This window comes from Cynocephalus volans, chromosome X (genome assembly GCF_027409185.1).
Source record: "Cynocephalus volans isolate mCynVol1 chromosome X, mCynVol1.pri, whole genome shotgun sequence".
NCBI classification, from domain to species: Eukaryota; Metazoa; Chordata; class Mammalia; order Dermoptera; family Cynocephalidae; genus Cynocephalus; species Cynocephalus volans.
In genome coordinates this window covers 40,605,761-40,626,398 of record NC_084478.1, presented here as the reverse complement: position 1 = coordinate 40,626,398, position 20,638 = coordinate 40,605,761, and the positions used below count along the sequence as shown (strand labels likewise).

The following is a 20,638-nucleotide window of genomic DNA, read 5'->3' as shown; positions in this document are numbered from 1 at the left end:
ATTGAGATTAACTGCATTTGCATATGTAGATGATCATGTTGTCACTGAATATTATGTCTTTCTCCTCTTCAGTTATAACATTGCTTTGGCTATGTATTCCAATCGAATTCTTAAGGCACAAAGTCCTTCTTTTTAATCTCCTGAGATACATTTGAGAGTACTGAGAAGAAAAATGAACTAATGGACACAAGGTCTGCTTCAGGCAGAGAAGAGTGGAATGAACAGTGTGGGCTCTAGAGTAATTCAGACCAGGAGTCTACGTCCAGCACTGTCACTAGCCCCGTGAACTTGAGCACATTACCAAACTCCAAGACAAAGAAATTGCAGTCAAACAAAATGCTGCTTGGCAAAGAAAATTATGCAATATATCCTTATTAGAAGATATAATTTGTTTGCAGGAAAGTGTTTCCCTGTTGGCTACAACTCAAAGTTCTTAAAATTTTTGTCAGTGACCAATATGCTTCCTAACTCCCAGATGCCCTTCTATGTAAACCACCCTTATTTTTATTTATTTAACCACCAGCCAAAATCTAGAGCCCGCTTAGAGTTTGCCAAATTGCACACAAGATGACCTCACTGAATGTCCTTTTAATGGAGTAGGTTCTGGATCTCCCAGCCCAGGACAAAGAGTGCCAGCACAGTGACTTCTGGTTATCCCAACTCCCTTAAGGGTATCAGTTCTGTTTCTCAGAAACTCCCTTCTGATGATGTGCATAAAACACCAAGCTTGTACTCTGTGTCAGGAGCACAGGACTCCATCCCTGCCCCAGGTGGAGTTCTGTCTGGTTTTCCACAATCCCAATGTAAATATTAGGGACAGTTTCCCACTCCAGGCTTTGTCTCTCAACTCTGAGACATTCTATGTGAGGGTCTGGCCTCTGCTCACCACTCCTTCAGCCTTATCCAGTTCACCATGCAGCCTTACTTAAAATTACCTGTCAGTGAGGGACATGCAGTTTCCTAAGGCTCCAAACTGCCCTGTCTTGGGTCATTTACACGTGACTGGTCTCATCTTGAGACTTCTCCCTTCCTCATCCTTTCTTTTCACTTGTTCTTTAGGTCTTAGAGAATATATCCCCATCTTTTTCATGTGGTAGTTACTTCTAGATTCTAAAATTCAGTCAATGGGCAGCGGCTGGATTTTTTTTTTTAATTTTAGAAATCCTCCCCAGTACTAGTATGAAGGCTTTCTAAGAGCTAATGCTTAATTAATGATTAAGGAATACACAAGAGAGTGAGTATGAAATCTAATAAATTAGGATTTAATTTCTTCTACATTCTTGAATCTTCTAAGCAAATTTTATAAGAAGAAAGACTAGAAGGAATTAGGCCAACCAAGAATTAACAACCATTTACTTTTTTCTTTATTTTTAGATCTCAACAATTTTACTGTAGTGTTCATTCACTTTTCCAAGAAAACCACTGTCCAAAAAATTCACTACTCACAGGACATTTCTGCAAGGAACACATGGCCAACAGGTATGAAACGGTGCCCAATATCACTAACCATCAGGGAAATGCAAATCAAAATCACAATGAGGTATCAAATCTCACCTCTTAGGAAGGCTATTATAAAACCAACCAACCAACCACAAAACAAACAAAACACAAGAGATAACAAGTGTTGACGAGGGTGTGGAGAAAATGGAACCCCCACGCACTGTTGGAGGGAATGTAAATTAGTACAGCCATTATGGGTACAGTGTGACAATCCTCAAAAATTTAAAATTAAAACCACCGTATGACCCCGCAATCCCTCTTCTGGGCATATACCCAAAGAAAATGAAATCAGCAAGGAAATGGCTAAATTTCTGGACACACACAAGCTCCCAAAACTGAACCATGAAGACGTAGAAAATTTGAACAGACCAATAACAATAAAGGAGATTGAAGCTGTTATCAGAAGGCTCCCAACAAAGAAAAGCCCAGGACCAGATGGATTCACAGCAGAATTTTACCAAATATTCAAAGAGGAATTGACACCGATTCTTTACAAACTATTCCAAAAGATTGAAACGGACGCAAATCTCCCAAACTCATTCTATGAAGCAAACATCATCCTGATACCAAAACTAGGTAAAGATATAACCAAAAAAGAAAACTACAGGCCGATATCCTTGATGAATATAGATGCAAAAATCCTCACTAAAATACTAGCAAACAGAATACAGCAACACATACGTAAAATTATTCATCACGATCAAGTGGGATTCATCTCAGGGATGCAAGGTTGGTTCAACATACGCAAATCAATAAATGTGATACACCATATTAATAAACTCAAACACAAGGACCATAGGATCATCTCTATAGATGCTGTAAAAGCATTTGGTAAAGTACAGCACTCATTCATGACAAAGACCCTCTATAAGTAAATAGAGGGAAAGCATCTCAACATAATTAAAGGCATATATGCCAAACCCACTGCCAATATCATCCTGAATGGGGAAAAGCTGAAAGCTTTTCCTTTAAGAACAGGAACTAGACAAGGATGCCCACTCTCACCACTCCTATTCAACATAGTGTTGGAAGTACTAGCCAGAGCAATCAGAGAAGAGAAGGAAATAAAGGGCATCCAGATTGGAAAAGATGAAGTCAAACTGTCCCTGTTTGCAGATGACATGATCCTATATATTGAACAGCCTAAAACCTCTACAAAAAAACTGTTGGAATTGATAAATGATTTCAGCACAGTAGCAGGATACAAAATCAACACACAAAAAATCAGTAGCATTTCTTTTCTGCAATAGTGAACATGCAGAACGAGAAATCAAGAAAGCCTGCCCATTTACAATAGCCACCCAAAAAATAAAATACTTAGGAATTGAGTTAACCAAGGAGGTGAAAAATCTCTATAATGAGAACTACAAACCACTGCTGAGAGAAATTAGAGAGGATACAAGAAGATGGAAAGATATCCCATGCTCTTTGATTCAAAGAATCAACATAGTGAAAATGTCCGTACTACCCAAAGTGATATACAAATTCAATGCAATCCCCATCAAAATTCCAAAGACATTTTTCTCAGAAATGGAAAAAACTATCCAGACATTTATATGGAATAATAAAAGACCATGCATAGCCAAAGCAATGCTGAGCAAAAAAAATAAAGCTGGAGGCATAACACTACCTGACTTTAAGCTATATTACAAAGGTATAATAACCAAAACAGTATGGTACTGGCATAAAAACAGACACACTGACCAATGGAATAGAATAGAGAATCCAGAAATCAACCCACACACTTACTTCCATCTGATCTTTGACAAAGGCACCAAGCCTATTCACTGGGGAAGGGACTGCCTCTTCAGCAAATGGTGCTGGGATAACTGGATATCCATATGCAGGAGAATGAAACTAGATCCATACCTCTCATTGTATACTAAAATCAACTCAAAATGGATTAAGGATTTAAATATACACCCTGAAACAATAAAACTTCTTAAAGAAAACATAGGAGAAACACTTCAGGAAATAGGACTAGGCACAGACTTCATGAATACGACCGCAAAAGCACGGGCAACCAAAGGAAAAATAAACAAATGGGATTATATCAAACTAAAAAGCTTCTGCACAGCAAAAGAAACAATTAACAGAGTTAAAAGACAACCAACAGAGTGGGAGAAAATATTTGCAAAATATACGTCTGACAAAGGATTAATATCCAGAATATATAAGGAACTCAAACAACTTTACAAGAAGAAAACAAGCAACCCAATTAAAAAATGGGTAAAAGAGCTAAGTAGGCATTTCTCTAAGGAAGATATACAAATGGCCAACAGACATATGAAAAAATGCTCAACATCACTCAGCATCCGGGAAATGCAAATCAAAACCACATTGAGATACCATCTAACCCCGGTTAGGATGGCTAAAATCCTAAAGACCCTGAACGATCAATGCTGGCGAGGTTGTGGAGAAAAAGGAACTCTCATACATGGTTGGTGGGACTGCAAAATGGTGCAGCCTCTATGGAAAATGGTATGGAGGTTCCTCAAACAATTGCAGATAGATCTACCATACGACCCAGCTATCCCACTGCTGGGAATATACCCAGTGGAATGGAAATCATCAAGTCGAAGGTATACCTGTTCCACAATGTTCATTGCAGCACTCTTTACAATAGCCAAGAGTTGGAACCAGCCCAAATGTCCATCATCAGATGAGTGGATATGGAAAATGTGGTACATCTACACAATGGAATACTACTCAGCTATAAAAACGAATGAAATACTGCCATTTGCAACAACATGGATGGACCTTGAGAGAATTATATTAAGTGAAACAAGTCAGGCACAGAAAGAGAAATACCACATGTTCTCACTTATTGGTGGGAGCTAAAAATTAATATATAAATTCACACACACACACACAAACACACAGACACACACACACACAAAAAAAAACCGGTGGGGGGGAAGAAGATATAACAGCCACAATTATTGAAGTTGATACGAGAAACAAACAGAAAGGACATTGTTGGGGGGGAGGGGGGGAGGGAGAAGGGAGGGAGGTCTTGGTGATGGGGAGCAATAATCAGCCACAATGTATATTGACAAAATAAAATTAAAAAAAAAAAAAAGAAAAAAGAAAAAGTCAGAGGAATATATGAGACGCGGAGTGAAAGATAGGAAGTCCAAGTGGAGAATGAGGCAAAGAATGAAGTTATCCAGCTATAAACCAAGGAATGCCAAGGATTGCTCAGTCATGAGAAGCCAGGAGAGAGGCCTGGAACACATTCTCTCTCAGAGATTCCAGATGAAAACAACCCTGCTAACACCTTGATTTCAAACTTCTAGCCTCTAGAACTATGAGAGAATAAATATCTGTTGTCCTGAACCAAAAAAAAAAAAAAAAAAAAAATGAAATCAGCAACTCGCAGACATATCTGAACTTCCATGTTTATTGCACCTTTATTCACAATAACCAAGATATAGAAACAATCATAGTGTCCGTCAATGGATGAATGAATGAATGGATAAAAATACTGTGATACACACACACACACACACACACACACACACACACACACACACACACACACAATGTAATGTTATTCAGGCTTTTAAAAAAGATCCTGCCATTTGCGACAACATGGAAGGACCTGGGTGGCATTATGCTAAGTGAAATAAGCTAGGCATAGAAAGAAAAAAATACTGCACGTTCTCTCTTATATGTAGAATTTAAAAAGGAACAAGTTGAATAAATAGAAACAAAGAATAAAACAGTGGCTACTAGAGGCTGGGGTCGGGAGAGGATGGGGAAATGCACCTCAAAGGGTACAAAGTTGCAGTTATGTACAATAGATAAATCTAGAGATCTAAAGTACAGCCTGAGGACTATAGTTAATAATATTGTAGTGTATACTGGAAATTTTCTAAAAGAGTAGGTTTTAGGTGCTCTAGCCACAAAAAAAGTTAACCAATTGAGATAGTGTACATGTTGAATTGCTTACCTGTGGTAATCATTTCACTAAGTATATGTATATCAAAGCATCATGTTGTACACCTTAAATTTATGCAATAAAAAATGAAATTCTTATGCACATGACATCTTCTTCTGGACGACAAAAGGAGAACCAAAGATTGTCAATTTGTTGAACAAAATACCAAAACATTTATACTTATATATGGAAAACAGAAATAAATGTGTGATCCATGGTATTCATAAACACAGATACTGAAGCTAAATAAATCTTCTATTAAAAGTAATGCACTTAAAAAATACCAGAAAAAAAGAAAAAGAAACACATAAATCTTCCAATTATTCAAGTACAGCAAGAACAAAAAGAAGAAAACATGTTCCTTCCAGCTCCTCCTTGGCTCTCCACTACTTAGAATGTTGACGTCTTTTTTTCAAACACAAAGTGAAGAATCTGTCTCACACTTCAACACATGTAGGAGGCGCTGCTGGACATGGCCTTGGGTAATGTACTGGCCATGGCAGTAGTGCTGTCCCCGTCTGCAACTCTCTCTTCCTTATCTCTCAGAGCTTCCTCATGCTTCATCTGGACATGGAATTCAGGACCTCCAAAGGCTGGCAGAGGGGCTGGACTCTTTGCGACCCCAGTGTTCTGGGTGGGTGACTCCTTCATTCCTTTTACAGGCCCTCACATTTATATCTAACAGATGCTGGGAATCCTCTCTACTGACCTGAGGTTGCCCTCCTTAGACCAAAGTTCTCAAGTCCCTGACAACTGTGGAGAATAAGTAAGGGGACACTCAGCCTGACAGTTCTTCCAGGAGTCTTCTACGTCTGAGAGCTGGCAGGGGCTAGTCTCCTTGTAATACCCAATATTCTGGGGGTGTTTGTTTCTCCAGTCCTGAGTAATTAATGTCCTCATATAGGCACTTGCCACCTAGATTAGAGGCTCCTAGGGAAATGCCACATCCCTGCAAACTCTTGAGCAGTGTCCTCTCTGCGAACCTTACAGAGAATGGATATCTCTTCTAAGAGAGATTACTGTGAGATGGGAAATCTATGGCACAAAGCAGATGTCCCAGGACAGGTGGTAGGCTGTAAGAAAAACAAACATATTGATCTGTTCCTTCTCTTCCCCAGCCAGATTTAGGGTCTCATGTAACTCCTTTCTGATGTGTTTGCCTTTTATAAGGAAGTGGCTGTGTTAGTCCATGTCTGTTGCTTATGACAGAATACCAGAAACGGAGTAATTTATAAAGAAACAAAATTTATTTCTTACAGTTTTGGAGGCTGGGAAGTCCATGGTCTAGGGGTACGCATATGGTGAGGGACTTCTTGGGGGTGATCTCCACCACAACACAGGGTGCCACAAGGAGAGAATATGGCAAAAGCAAGAAAGCTAACCTTCTCTTTTGCCCTCCCTATAACACCATCAGAACCATGCCCATGACAATCAAATAAACCATCAACTCATTACTCCATAAATGGACCAATCCATTCACAAGGGCACAGACCTGTCAATTCCATAACCTCTTAAAGGCCCCACCATATAAATGCCATAATCGTATTTCGCACCCTCTTGACACTGCTACAATAAAGATCAAGTTTCCAAACACAAACTTTTGGGGGACACATTTGACCCGCAGTTGTGGGTAAGTCAGATCATTTTTTTGAACCCTCAATCTTTTGACGTTATCTGATATCACATTTTTATATGATCTTATTGTCACCAAATATTAGTTTTTTTTTCATTCAAACCTCACATTGACTTTGGTATTCTTATTGCTCTGGCTATATATTACAATCCAGTAGTTCAGCCATGGGGTCTTTCTTTTTATTGACCATGATACATTTTGCAGTAATGACAGGAAAAGTATATTAAGGGACACAAGGTCTGCCTCAGGCTGGGAGGAGTAGAAGTGTGGGCTATTCAACTAACTCAGACCAAGGCTCTAGTCCCAGCCCTGTTACTTACCAACTGTGTGAACTTTGGCACATTATTAGGTGCTACGAGCCTCAGGCTCTACATCTATAAAATGAGTTTGGTAAGCCCTATCTTGTAGAATTGGTAGAATGTGTGTAAAAAATAGAAAACTCCTGGCCTAGTGATGGGAAGGTGTTGGATCGCTCCCTACTGTTGACTGGTGGCTGAACTTTTGGACCAGGGATTTCACCTCTCTTAGATCTGATATAAGGAGAAGAGGGGAAGCCTCATTTGACAGCCCTGCTCTGAGCCTTCTAGGGATGATATCAAAGAGTACAGCATGACACTTTATTGTCCCCTCTATTCAAGAGTGTGTGGTCCTCTCGGTCCCCACTGAGATTCCTCTATTTGTATCCTGCCATGACACTTTGTTGTCCCCTCTATTCAAGAGCGTGTGGTCCTCTCAGTCCTCACTGAGGTTCCTCTATTTATATAGTGTCTGGGGCTCCCCTCCTTTTTTGAACTGAGGATATCTCCTCATAGTGAGGCCTGCACCTCCATGAGACCCAACAGGAGGAAGTGATAACGGCCTTCTCTGGTGTATTGGTCAACTTTTATTGCTTATAATAGAATACCTGAAACTGGGTATAATGAAAACGAAACATTTCTTATAGTTTTGGAGGCTGGGAAGTCCGAAGTCCTGGGAACGCAAGTGGTGAGTACATTCTTCTGGGTGGTGACTCTCTACAGCAATTCAGGGTGTCACACGGCAAGAGATGGCATGAGCAAAAGAGAGCTAAATTTCTCACTTATTCTCCTTATTAAGCCATCAGAAGAGCACCCATTACTCCATGAATGGATCAATCCATTCACCAGGGCACAGTCCTCATGATCCAATCACCTTTCAAAGGCTCCACTTTTCAATTGTCATAATTGGATTTCCCTCCCTCTTAACACTGTTACAATGGGGATCAAGTTTCTATTACATGAACTTTTGGGGGACATATTTAACCCATAGCATCTGGCTACACACCTGCTCATGGTCTCACAAGAATGAAAGCTGTGGCAGGCAGGTTAAGGCCCTATAATGGGTGATTTCACACAGGATTCCAACTCAGAGTCCCCAATTTAACTCCTGGGCAGGCCTAAGACTTCTCCCTCAGTTGACATGGATCACCACCATAAGATCAAGACTCTCACTTCCCTGTTACTCCTGAGCAGGAACTGATGAATACCTTCACCTGACATTTCTGCTTGGTCTTTGAGGTTGACAGTAGGGAGGATTCTGCATGGCTCCCACTGATATGGGATGTGTTGTCCCAGTCTCTTCAGTGTCCTCACCCTGATTCCTGACATAACCTGGAAATCATCCCTGTCTTGACATGAGGCCTATCTCCTCATACTAAGGCTCCCAAGTCCCTGATACCACCTAAGAAGAAGTAAAATTTGTCTCATCTGGACTCAACCGCTCATGGTCTCCCTAGGCTATCGGTAGTGGAAGGCATCTGTGTTGTCCCCAGTATTATGAGGTAGGTGTTCCCCTCTGTCTTCAGGATCCTCACCTTGACTCCGGGCACAACCTAGAAATCCTCTCTGTGCTGACCTGAAGCTGCTCCCTTTGTCAAGGTTCCTTATCTCTGTGAGATGACCTGGGAGGAAGTGAGCATGGCTCATCATGACACCGTGCCCAGGTCTCTCAGGTCTGACAAGAAGCACAGGGTTCTAGGTGCCCTCTTCTTTCTGGGAGGGGTCTCCTCCTTGTCACTCAGTATCATCATGTTGACTCCTGCTGAAGAGTGAGTCTCCTCTCTGCTGAATGAGGTCTCCCCCATTAGTCCAAGAACTTCATATCTCTGAGACCTCCCCCCTCAGAAAATGAGGGGTAACCTCAGTCTGAAAACTCTGCCTGTGACCTCCCAGAGCTTACTTCGGAGGCAGGACTTTCTAAGGACACCTCTGTCCTCTGTTCACTTTTGGGTTAGTTGGTTGTCTCATTCCTCATATAAGAATTTTACCTGGACACCTATCATAACCTGGTATTGCACTCTCTGCTGAACTGGATGGCCAGCCTATGAACCAAGTCCCTAATCTCCTTGAGACCCTCCAGGCAGATGTCAGGGGCATCTGAGCATGCCAGCTCTTCCCTGGGCCTCCCACAACTAACACCAGGGGAGGGACTAGGTGCAGCCCTGTCAGTTGTGGGTTGAGTGGTCCCTATGTCCACATGCAACGTCTTCACCTTGATTCTGCGCCCTTCTTGGAACTCCATTCTCTGATGACTTGAGGCCACGGCCTTCAGACCAAAGTCCTCACCTTGCTGAAAGTCCTCACTGAAAGTCAGTGTCAGCCACAAACAACCAGGACAGTTCCAGACTTTGAAGGGCTAACAATCAGGATGTGACTTTATGGGATCCTACTGTTCTGGCTGGGTCCTTCCGTCACCCTCATTCAGGTTTATCACCTTCATTTCTATGAGAGGCAGGAACTCTTTCCTCTGTAGACCTAAAAACCTGACCTAAGGATGCTGTCCCTATATCCCTCAGAAGCCTGAAGAATATAGAAGGGGATGCTCTGACTGACAGATCTGTTTGGGACCATCAGTGCCTGCAAGTGGACAGGCTGGTCTCTCTGTGACCCACCCCCCCTGCCATATCCTGGAATGTTGGTTTCCCCAGTACTCCTACCTGGGATGTCGGTTTTCCCAGCCCTCATCTTGGCTCTGTCGTTGGTTTGAAGGCTTCCTGGAAAACAACATATCCCTGCAAACTCTCGAGCAGTTTTCCCTCTGCAAACCTTGCAGAGAATGGGTGCCTGTCCCAGCAATGGAGTGAGATGAAAAGGCTGCAGACAAGGCAGGGGGCCCGGGACAGGTGGTGGGGTGTCAGAGATATTTCTCTTCATCAGCTAGACTTAGATTCTCATGTAACTCCTGCCCTAACAGATTTACCTTCTACAGGGAAGAGGTTGTTTAGGATGATAAGGGGAGCCCCTGACCTTTTAGAGTTATGTAACATTAGGAATATAATCATACTGTCACTAAATATTGTCTCTTTCTTTTCTTTATGTATACTCTCAGTTATTTTGGCATTCTTGTTGCACTGGTTATGTATTCCAAAACCAGGAGTTTGGGCACAAGGTGAATCTTTTTATCACCTGACACACATTTTGGAGTACTGAGAAGAAAATTGAAATAAGAGACACAGAGTGTGCTTTAGGATGGGAGGAGTGGAAGACTGTGGGCTCTAGAGTAATTCATACCAGGGGTATAGTCCCAACCCTTTTACTTACTGCACTTATGAACATGGGCATATTACCAAGCTCTATGAAGCAGGTGTGATAAGTCCTGTCTTGGAGGACTGGTAGAAATATATGTAATGTATGCAAAGCATCTGTGGCTGTGCTTGTCTTGCATTGAAACATTAGGGAGTGGCAGTTATTACTATGATGATTTTGACCTGAGACATTACCATCCATCTGGCTGGGGTTTTTTTTTGTTGTTGTTTGTTTGTTTGTTTGTTTTTATCCAGGACATGTTAGAGAATACCCAGCATCCTAGGACAAACAAACAAAAACAGCCAAAATGCTGCTTAGCAATAAAATCTAAGCAATACTTTTCCTTTGTCCCCTCTATACCCTGCTTTTTACTTTATGAAGGAGAAAGTATTTCATCCTCTTCCATAATGATAGCTTCTAGAATCTATAATTGCCTGAGCAAGAGCTGAGTTTTCTTTGACTAAACATTCCCAGTACAAGCATGAAGACTTCCATTCCAAAGAGCAGATGCTCAACTAATGTTTGGGTAAAGTAAGAGCCATGAACAAGAAGTCTAATTCAATATGATTTAATTTCTACACACTCTTGCATAACATTAGCAAATCCAGACATATACCTTTTAAATCCATGAAAAGAAAAAGAAAGGCTAAAGCCAACCAAAAACTGACCAACTTTTACTGTTTTTCTCTGTCTTCTGATCTCAACTACTTTACTGTGCAGTCTTTCACATTTCCAAGGATAGTCCTATTTCAATGCCATGTTAACTTGTTCTTGATCACAAAAATAATTTAAAGATTGCCAATTTGTATTTCAAAATGCAAAACTTTTACTACTAATCTTGATAAGCAGCAATAAAATATGATCCATGCCATTCATAAGCTTATATTCTGAAAGCAACACCAGTTGAAAACGCACACACACTCACACAAAACAGATTAGTCAGTAAGTTATTCACGCAAAACAAGAACAAAGAAGGTAACAGGCTTTCTCAACCAGAAAGTGAAGAATGTGCCACAGACGTCACTAGGGGTGAGAGCAGCTGCTGGACTCAACCCTGGGACCCAGACTGGCTTTGGCAGAAGTGCCACTTCCGGCTGCAGCTCTTGCTTGAACTCTTCCTTCCTCATCTCTCAAAGCCTCTTCATAAAGGTTTGTGAAGGAAATAGGAGCACTATAACTGACCTTGGCCCAAAACTCCAGGACTTTCATCTTGCTGGTTTCAGCATGGGCTTTTGGACCCCACAGGAACTGATAGCATGGAGGATCACTGTTGGGCACCTGCTGGTACTCCAGGTACCTTTCCTTCACCAGATCTTGGGTGATGAGCTTCCTGGCATCCCCAAAGATGAAGTGCCTCTTCCCATCATAGACTCCCAACGTATTCAGGAATTCCCAGATTTCTTCCTCGGAGGCGCACATGCCGTTTAAGAAGATCACACCCAGGAGAGGCATTAGAAGCCCGTTCCTAGGAAGTCTCCAGCAATCGCTCAGGCTTCCACCATCGGAGAGATCTAGCTTGCTGACAAGAGTATAGGAGTGATTTCTGGGGTTGACTTCCTTCAAGTCAAGGCCAAAGACCAGCTCTATGCGCTCACAGGCCCTTTTGAGGATCTCAGGGAATTGCTCCCTGTACCTTTCGCTGACAACCTTCAGCATCTCTACCTTCATAATGGGCTCTTTCATTTTATACTTGTACATTAGGAACTGCACTAACATTCCTGCCTTCCTGGTTAGAAGATCATGGTGTGAGCTCTCAGTGGAGGTTGAGGCCTGGGAGGAATTTTTTCTTCCCTCACCTTTACCCTTGGCACCTTTACCAGATCTCTTGCGTGAAACACCCACAACAGCAGTGGGGCTGTGGGGGGCTCCCTGAGGCTTCTGGGGAATGCCAGCAACAGGGGAGCTAGGGGGAGTAACCCCCAAAACAAGAGAGGAAGTGGAAGGGGACTCTTCCTCTGCTGCAGTGGCCTGAGCACCCTGAAGATCCTGGGTCTCAGTTTGGGCCTGGTGGCGTTTCTCACTGGCTCGGAGCTTACTCTTTCGGCCCCGAGGCATGATGACTGTGGTCAGGGACAGCAGGCAGGAATGTGGGAAGGAAGTCAGGTGATGAGGGCACCTGGAGGAGAGAGAAAAATATTCCTTGAGCACCTGTATCAGGGAGATACCGTCTTGGTTTTTTGGAAGCCACTTCTGCTGATTTCCGTGAGGTGACTGCTCTAGGAACCCACAGGGCTTCTGCTTTTCTCTTCAGCCTATCCCCTGGGAACCCATATAGAAACCATAAGACCCTCAGAGTGAGTTTCAGGCTCCATCATGATGGCCATGCTTTGAGCTTGCTGGGGTGACAGCAGATACTGGCAGTGGGTTCCCCTGTCTTTTGGTCTTTGAGGTCCTCTCAGGCACCTTTGAAATTAGCATACTGACTTTTGGCAGGGCCTGGGTCACTCCCCTGTGCTACTCTGAGTTGACTTCTCAAAGCTCCCTGGTACCCATGAAGAGGAATTGAAGGGGTGTCTCAGTCTACTTCCCTGACGGGGGACACCCACTGCTGAGAATTCAGTGGAGTTGATTCTGTCTTGGCTAACTGGATTCCTCAGCTCTTGTTTAGGGACCTCATTTTGTCTCCACATAAGGTTCGGCATCATCCACTTCTTCTGACTGTGATCCTTCAGACTAAGGATCTCACCTCCCTTAGGTCTGATTTAAAAAAATGAGGGGGATGCTCCACCTGACAGCCCTCCCCTGTGCTTTTTAGGGCTAAAAACACAAGGTTGAGATGGATTATTTGACATCTTTATTCAGGGTTGGGTTCCTCGAGTCCTCACTCAGATTCCTTAATTTGGCTCCCAGCAGGGGAGCTCCCCTTTATCTTGAACTGAGGCCTGTGTCCTCATAGCAAGAGCCAACCTTCCTGAGACCGAATAGAAGTAAGTGAGGGTGGCCTTATTTGACCAAATGTGGTCTTCCGCAGAATGAGAGCTGTGACAGGCAGGTTATTGCCCTTTGATAACTGGTCCCTATGTACACAGGGTCCCAACTCAGTATTTAAATTTGACTAATGAAACACTTCAGCAACTAAGTCTGGGCACAGGCTTTATGAACATGAGCCCTAAAGCACAAGCAGCAAAAGAAAAAATAAACAAATGGGACTACATCAAACTAAAAAGCTTCTGCACAGCAAAGGAAACAATCAACAGAGTGAAAAGACAACCTAGAGAGCGGGAGAAAATTTTTGCTAACTATGCATCTGACAAGGGATTAATGTCCAGAATATACATGGAACTCAAGCAATTATACAGTAAAAAAACAAATAACCCGATTAAAAAATAGGCAAAGGAGCTGAATAGACATTTTTCAAAGGAAGACATACAAATGGCCAACAGATACATGAAAAAATGCTCAACATCACTAGTCATCAGGGAAATGCAAATTAAAACTACACCGAGATACCACCTCACCCCAGTTAGACTGGCTATAATCAAAAAGATGGTGAATAAAAATTGCTGGTGAGGGTGTGGAGAGAACGGAACACTCCTACACTGTTGGTGGGAATGTAAATTAATACAAACACTATGGAAAACAATATGGATGTTTCTCAAACAACTATAGATAGATCTTTCATACAATCCAGCAATCCAGCTTCTGTGTATATACCCAGAGGAATGGAAATAATCATGTCGAAGGGATACCTGCACTCCCATGTTCATCGCAGCTCTGTTTACAATAGCCAAGACATGGAACCAACCTAAACGTCCAACGATGGATGACTGGATAAGGAAACTGTGGTATATATACACCATAGAATACTATTCTGCCATAAAAAATAATGAAATACTCCCATTTCCAACAACATGGATGAACCTGGAGAAACTTATGTTGAGTGAAATAAGCAAAGCATAGAGGGATAAATACCACATGTGCTCACTCATAAGTGGGAGCTAAGAGAGAAAGAAGGAAAGAAAGACCACAGTAGTGTGTTGGTCTTAAAGATGGAGGAATCATTCCTAGGGCTACAAAGTGGAGTGGGGGGAAAGGAGGAGGGAGAGGGAGGCTGGGGGATAATTGGGCGGGGGACACAGGGTACAAACGTAATTTCTGGTAATGGGTATGTTGCCAGTAGGAATCTGGCCCTCACATCATGGGCACGAGGGGTGACAATGAGTTTTGTATCTCATGAATATTCATAATAAAAATAAATAAATAAAAAATAATAAATAAATAAATTCGACTAATGAGAGGGCCTTAGATCTTCCCTCTGCTGTTGTGTGACTATCATCCTCTGACCAAGACCTTCATTTCTCTGTTACCCCTGAGTGGGAACTGATGGGCACCTGTGCCTGACGTATCTGCCTGGGGTTTTCCAGGGCTCACAGTAGGGAGAATTCTGTGTGGCCCTCACTGATATGGGGTGGAAGGTCCCCACAGTCCTCAGGGTTCTCACCATGACATCTGGAACAACTTGGAAATCCTTCTCATGCTGACCTGAGGCTGTTCCCTGTGACCTAGTCTTATACTTCTATGAGATGCCCTGGGAAAACTAAGTGCGAATCATCATGTCCAGGTCTGACAACAGGGGTGGGCCTCTCTGCGGCCCCCTCCTTTCTGGGAGGGGTGCCCTCATCATTACTCAATGTCACAGCCTTAAAACCTGTTAGGGACTGGGTACCTCTGATGAATTGGGCCTATCCCATTAGACCAAGGCCCTCACCTCCCTGAGACTACCTCTGGAAAAAATAAGGGCATCTCAGCCTGTCAGCTCTACCCTGAGCCTCTTATTGCTGGACAGCAGATGTGGGCCTTGAATGTGGCCCTCAAATCCGTTAGTCTTTAGACGGGAAGTGAGGTTACTCCAAATTTGTCTACTCTGCCCGAGACCTCCTAGAGCCCAGTGCAGGGGCACTGCTCAGTGTGGCTCCCTCTTTTGGGTAGAGGTCTGCTCATTAGCCCTCACAGTTCTCGCCTTGACTCCAGTTAAGGCCTAGGTCTCCACCATCTGCAGAATGAGGACTAAGTTCTAAGACCAAGGTACTTCCCTCCCTCCCTGACACTTTCCAGGCAGAACTCTCCCAGACAGCTTTCCTGAGGCTTCCCAGTGCCAACCACAGAGGCTTATGGGGACCCCTTCGTTATGGATAAGAGGTGATCCCTTCAATCCACACTCAGGGTCCTCACCTTGGTATCTCATGAGAGCTTGGAATTCCTCCCTCTACTGACCTGAGTCCACCAGCCTGCAAACAAAGCCCTCACCTCCCTGAATAAAGTCAGTACTCCACACACCAGAGCCTCCCAGAACCGAGTGCAGTGGCTCTGCTTTGCTTTGTTACATCCACTAGGGAGAGATTCCCTCATTTAGCCCACAGGGCCCTCACCTTGACTCTAGTTAGGACCTAGGTCTCTTCCTTATGCAAAAAAGGGGTACTCCCTTAGATAAAGGCCCACCAGTTGCTTAGACTTTTCAGGCACAACTCTGCCGGACAGCTCTCCCGGGACTTCCCAAGGCCGACCGACCGCAGGGGTGAGACTTAGTGCAGCCCCGTTTGTTGTGGGTGAGCAGTGGTCCCCAGAGTCCACACTCAGGGTCCTCACCTTGACCTCAGACCAGTCCTGGGAATTCAACCTCGGCGGACCGGACTACAAGACTCTCAGACATGGCCTCTCAGATGCCCCGCCCCTCAGAAAAGCGGAAGCGAGGACGAGCCACAGCTGGCCTCCCAGGGCCTCCCAGACGCCGCGCCTCCCAGACTCCGCGATTCCCAGACACCCCGCCTCTCCGAAAAGCGGAAGCGAGGATGAGCCACAGCTGGCCTCCCAGACTCCGCGATTCTCAGACACCCCGCCTCTCCGAAAAGCGGAAGCAAGGACGAGCCACAGCTGGCCTCCCAGACTCTGCGATTCCCAGACACCCCGCCTCTCCGAAAAGCGGAAGCGAGGATGAGCCACATCCAGCCTCCCGGGGCCTCCCAGGAACTCCCAGGGCTGAGACTTAGTGAGGGCCCGCCTGATTGTGGGTGGGTGGTGGTCCCCTCAGTCCAAATTTAGGGTCCTCACCTTGACCTCAGACCAGTCCTGGGAAGTCACCCTCTGCAGACTGGACTCCTGGCCTCTCACAAGCCACGCTTCTCAGACGCCGTGCTTCTCAGATTCCACCTCTCAGACGCGCCACTTCTCAGACACTACACCTTTTAGAGAAGTGGAAACAAGGGTGAGCCACATCCAGCTGTGGCTGCCAGGGCCTCCCAGGGCCAACCGCAGGGACGGGACTTAGTGAGGGCCCGCCTGATTGTGGGTGGGTGGTTGTCCCCTCAGTCCACATTTAGGGTCTTCACCTTGACTGTGGATCAGTCCTGGGAAGTCACTGTCTGCAGACTGGACGCCCGGCCTCTCAGGCACCGCACTTCTTAGATGCCGTGCCTCCCAGATGCCGGCTCTCAGACGCCGCACCTCTCAGATGCCCCACCTTTCAGAAAAGCGGAAGTGAGGATGAGCCACATCCGGCCTTCCAGGGCCGACCACAGGGACGGGACTTAGTGAGGGGCTGCCTGATTGTGGGTGGGTGGTGGTCCCCTCAGTCCACATTTAGGGTCCTCACCTTGACCTCAGACCGGTCCTGGGAAGTCACCTTCCTGAGACTGGAGGCCCGGCCTCTCAGACGCGGCACCTCTCCGACACCGCCCCTCTCAGACACCCCGACTCTCAGACACCCGACCTCTCAGACACCCCGCCTCTCAGAGAAGCGGAAACAAGGGTTTGCCACATCCGGCTGTGGCTGCCCGGGGCCTCACAGGCCTGACAGCAGGGGTGGAACACCTTGGGCCCCGCTGTTCTGGAGTCGGTGGTCCCTCGGTCCACACTTAGGGTCATTGCCTTGATATTTTAGTGGAGCCTGGGATTCCTCCCTCTAGTGACCAGAGTCCGCCACCCTCCAAACAAAGCCCTTACCTCCCTGAGTCCCTAGAGAGGAAATCTGGGCACGCCACACACAGCCACCCCTGCCTGAGCTGCAGAGGCCTGACAGCAGGTGCGGGGCTCTGTGAGCCGCCCTCTTTTGGGGAGAGGTCCTCTCTTCAGCACTCAGGGTCCTCACCTTGACTCTGGTTTGTCCAAGACTCTTGCCCCTGCAGAACTGGAACCATGCCCATTAGACCCACGTCTTCCTTTCCCTGAGACCTTCCAGGCGGAAATGAGGGGCATCTCCGCATGGTAGCTCTGTCTGTTGCCGCAAAACGGAGGAGGGGTTCTGTGGGGTCCCCTTTGCTGATGAGGGTCCCCTCATAAGACTTAGAGTCCTCACACTGACTTTTGTTAGTGCCTAGGTCGCCTCCCTCTGCAAAACTGAGGCCACCCCCATTAGAGAAGCCTTCACCTACCTGAGATTTTCCAGGGAGAAATCAGCCTGGCATCTCCGCCCGGGGCTTCCTAGCGCCGACAGCAGAGGGGACTTTGTGGAGCCTCCTCTTACAGTGTGGGTGCTACCCATAGTCCACATTCCGGTACTCACCTTGACAAGTGACCAGTATTTTAGCTCCACCCTCTGTTTATGTGAACCTGCTTCTGTCACATCAAGGTCCTGCCTTCCTGAGATTTCTGAGCTAGAAGTCAGAGGGATTCTCATATGATCACAGTCCTTTGGGGATCTGCAAGAACAGATGGCGGGGGCAACATGACTCTACAGGACCCCACAGTTCTGGCTGGGTTCTTCCATCATTTCTCATTCATGGTCCTCACTTTTACGTTTATCAGAGCCTGAGACTCTCTCTTACTGAACTGAAGTCACCCTGCTCGAGGCTCTGGATGATCCCTATATTTTGGAGTGTTTTTCTCCCGTGTCCTCATTCATAGGGGTTCTCATCTTGGCTCCCGTTTCTTGATTAAAGTCTTCCGGGAATGCTCCATATTCCTGCAAAATCTTGAACAATTTTCTCTCCGCAAACATTGCAAAAAAGGGATCCCTTCCCAGGAGTGATGCGATGTTGGGAAACTGCATTGCAAGTCAGGGAACCCGTGACAGATGTTGTGCTGTCAGAGAAAAAATACGCTGATCTATTCCTTCTCTTCATCAACCAGACAAAGTATAGATCTAAAAGATTTACTTTTTACAGAAAAGAGTGAAACCAGATGATCCTGCGAGCTCTTGATCCTTTGAGATTATCTGATTTTGCATATGTAGATGATTATATTGTCATCCAGTATTCTCTTTCTCTTCTTAATTCACGCCTCTCAGTTATTTTCATGTTTTTATTGCTTGGTTATTATTCTAATTCAGTGTCTTGGGCAAAGAGTCCTTTTCATCACCTGAGATACATTTTGGAGCAGTAGGAGAAAGTGAATTAAGCAACTCATGGTCAGCCTCAGTTTGGGAGGAGTGGAACAGTGTGAGCTCTGGAGAAATTCAGACCAGGGGTCTGTTCTCAACCGTATCATTTTCTAGGTGTGTGAACTAGGCACATTACCAAACTCTGAGCCTCAGGCTTTTCATCTGTGAAGTGGGTTTGATAAGCCCTGTCTTGTAGGATTGGTGAAATGTGCTTAATGTGTTGAAAGCACCTGGCACAGTGCCTGGAGTTTACTGAAACATTAAACAATGCCTGTTATTACTATGATTATTCCGACCACAGAGAACACCATCCATTCTGCTGATTATTTTTAAATCCAAGACATAGCAGAGAAGCAGACAACATACAGCACTCTACGACATGGAACAACAAATCAGCCCTAATTGCTGCTTACAAAAAAATGCTAAGTAAATTTTTCTCATTAAATCGTATTTTGAATGTGGAAGTGTCTTTTCCCAGCTGAATAAAACTCAAATCTTCTAGAAGTTGGTTCAAAGATCAACTCTCCAATTCTATTTTCATTAATTTTGCCACTACCCAAAATCTAGATCTCTCTTAGAGTTTGCCAATGCAAAAAACATGGAAGGAAGTGAAAAAATTTGAGCGCCCTTTTAATGGGATGGGCTCTGGCTCCTCAGCCCATGGCAAAGAGTACCAGTCCAAGGGCTTCTGCATTTCCAACCTCAAAAGAATATCACACTTACTTCTCAGAAACTCCCTGGAGACAATGTGGATAAAACACTCAACTTGTGCTTTGTGTTCACCTGCACTGGGACAAGAGCACAGAACACTTTTCATCCCTGCCCCAGTTGGAGATTTTCTCTGGTTTACCCATAGTTCCAAAGTAACTGTTAAGGGCAATTTCCCATTCCAGGCTTGGTTTCTCAACTCTGAGACACACCATCTGGGTGTCTGGCCCCTACTCAGCACTCCCATGGCCTCCTCTAGCCAACATGCAGCTAACTTAAAATTACCTCCCACTGAGGATTGTTCAGTTGGCCAAAGTCTCAAATTACATCGCCTCAAAACATTTACACAAGATTCCTCATCTGGAAATCTCCCACCCCAGACACTTCTTATCCCCTCTTCTTTTATTATTGGTTATAAATATTCATGGGCTACAGAGCTGATTGTCACCACTCCCGCCCAAGATGTGATGGCCAGATTATCCCCTCTTTTTACTTATCTTTAAACCTTAGAAATTATCTCAACACCTTCTTTATATGAAAGCTGCTCTTAGACTCCAAAATTCTATGGGCAAGGGTTGAGCCTATTTTTCTCAGCTTCTCCAGTACTACACAGGTGCCTTCCAAAGAACAGCTGCAAGAAGTCAGTTTTATTACAATTTAATATCTCCTACATTCCTGCAAAAGCTAAGCCAATCCGGGTACATATACTTCAATTTTACAAAGAAAGACTAAAAGGAATAAAAGTAAACCAACTTTTACTTTTTTTTTTCTTTACCTCAGATCCCACCAAGTTTATCGTGGTATAATTTTCTTTTTCATAAAATCCATAGTGCAATGTTATATTATCTTGTCCTGGATCACAAAAAATGATTCAAGATTTTCAGGTTGTTTTACATAATACTAAAATTCTCATTCTTCAATCTGACATTCTCCAAGAAATGTGTGATTTGTGTCATTGATAAGCAGATTCTGAAGCTAAATAAGCTTGCAATTAAAAG

The 20,638-nt window shown here is 44.4% G+C and overlaps 1 protein-coding gene across 1 annotated transcript; it reads right to left on the bottom strand.

The window, feature by feature from the left end:
- Positions 1 to 11,641: 11,641 nt before the first annotated feature.
- Positions 11,642 to 12,673, bottom strand: LOC134367900 (melanoma-associated antigen B4-like). The gene has a single exon (XM_063084559.1). The coding sequence runs from the start codon at positions 12,671 to 12,673 to the stop codon at positions 11,642 to 11,644; it is 1,032 nt and encodes a 343-aa protein (XP_062940629.1).
- Positions 12,674 to 20,638: the final 7,965 nt, after the last annotated feature.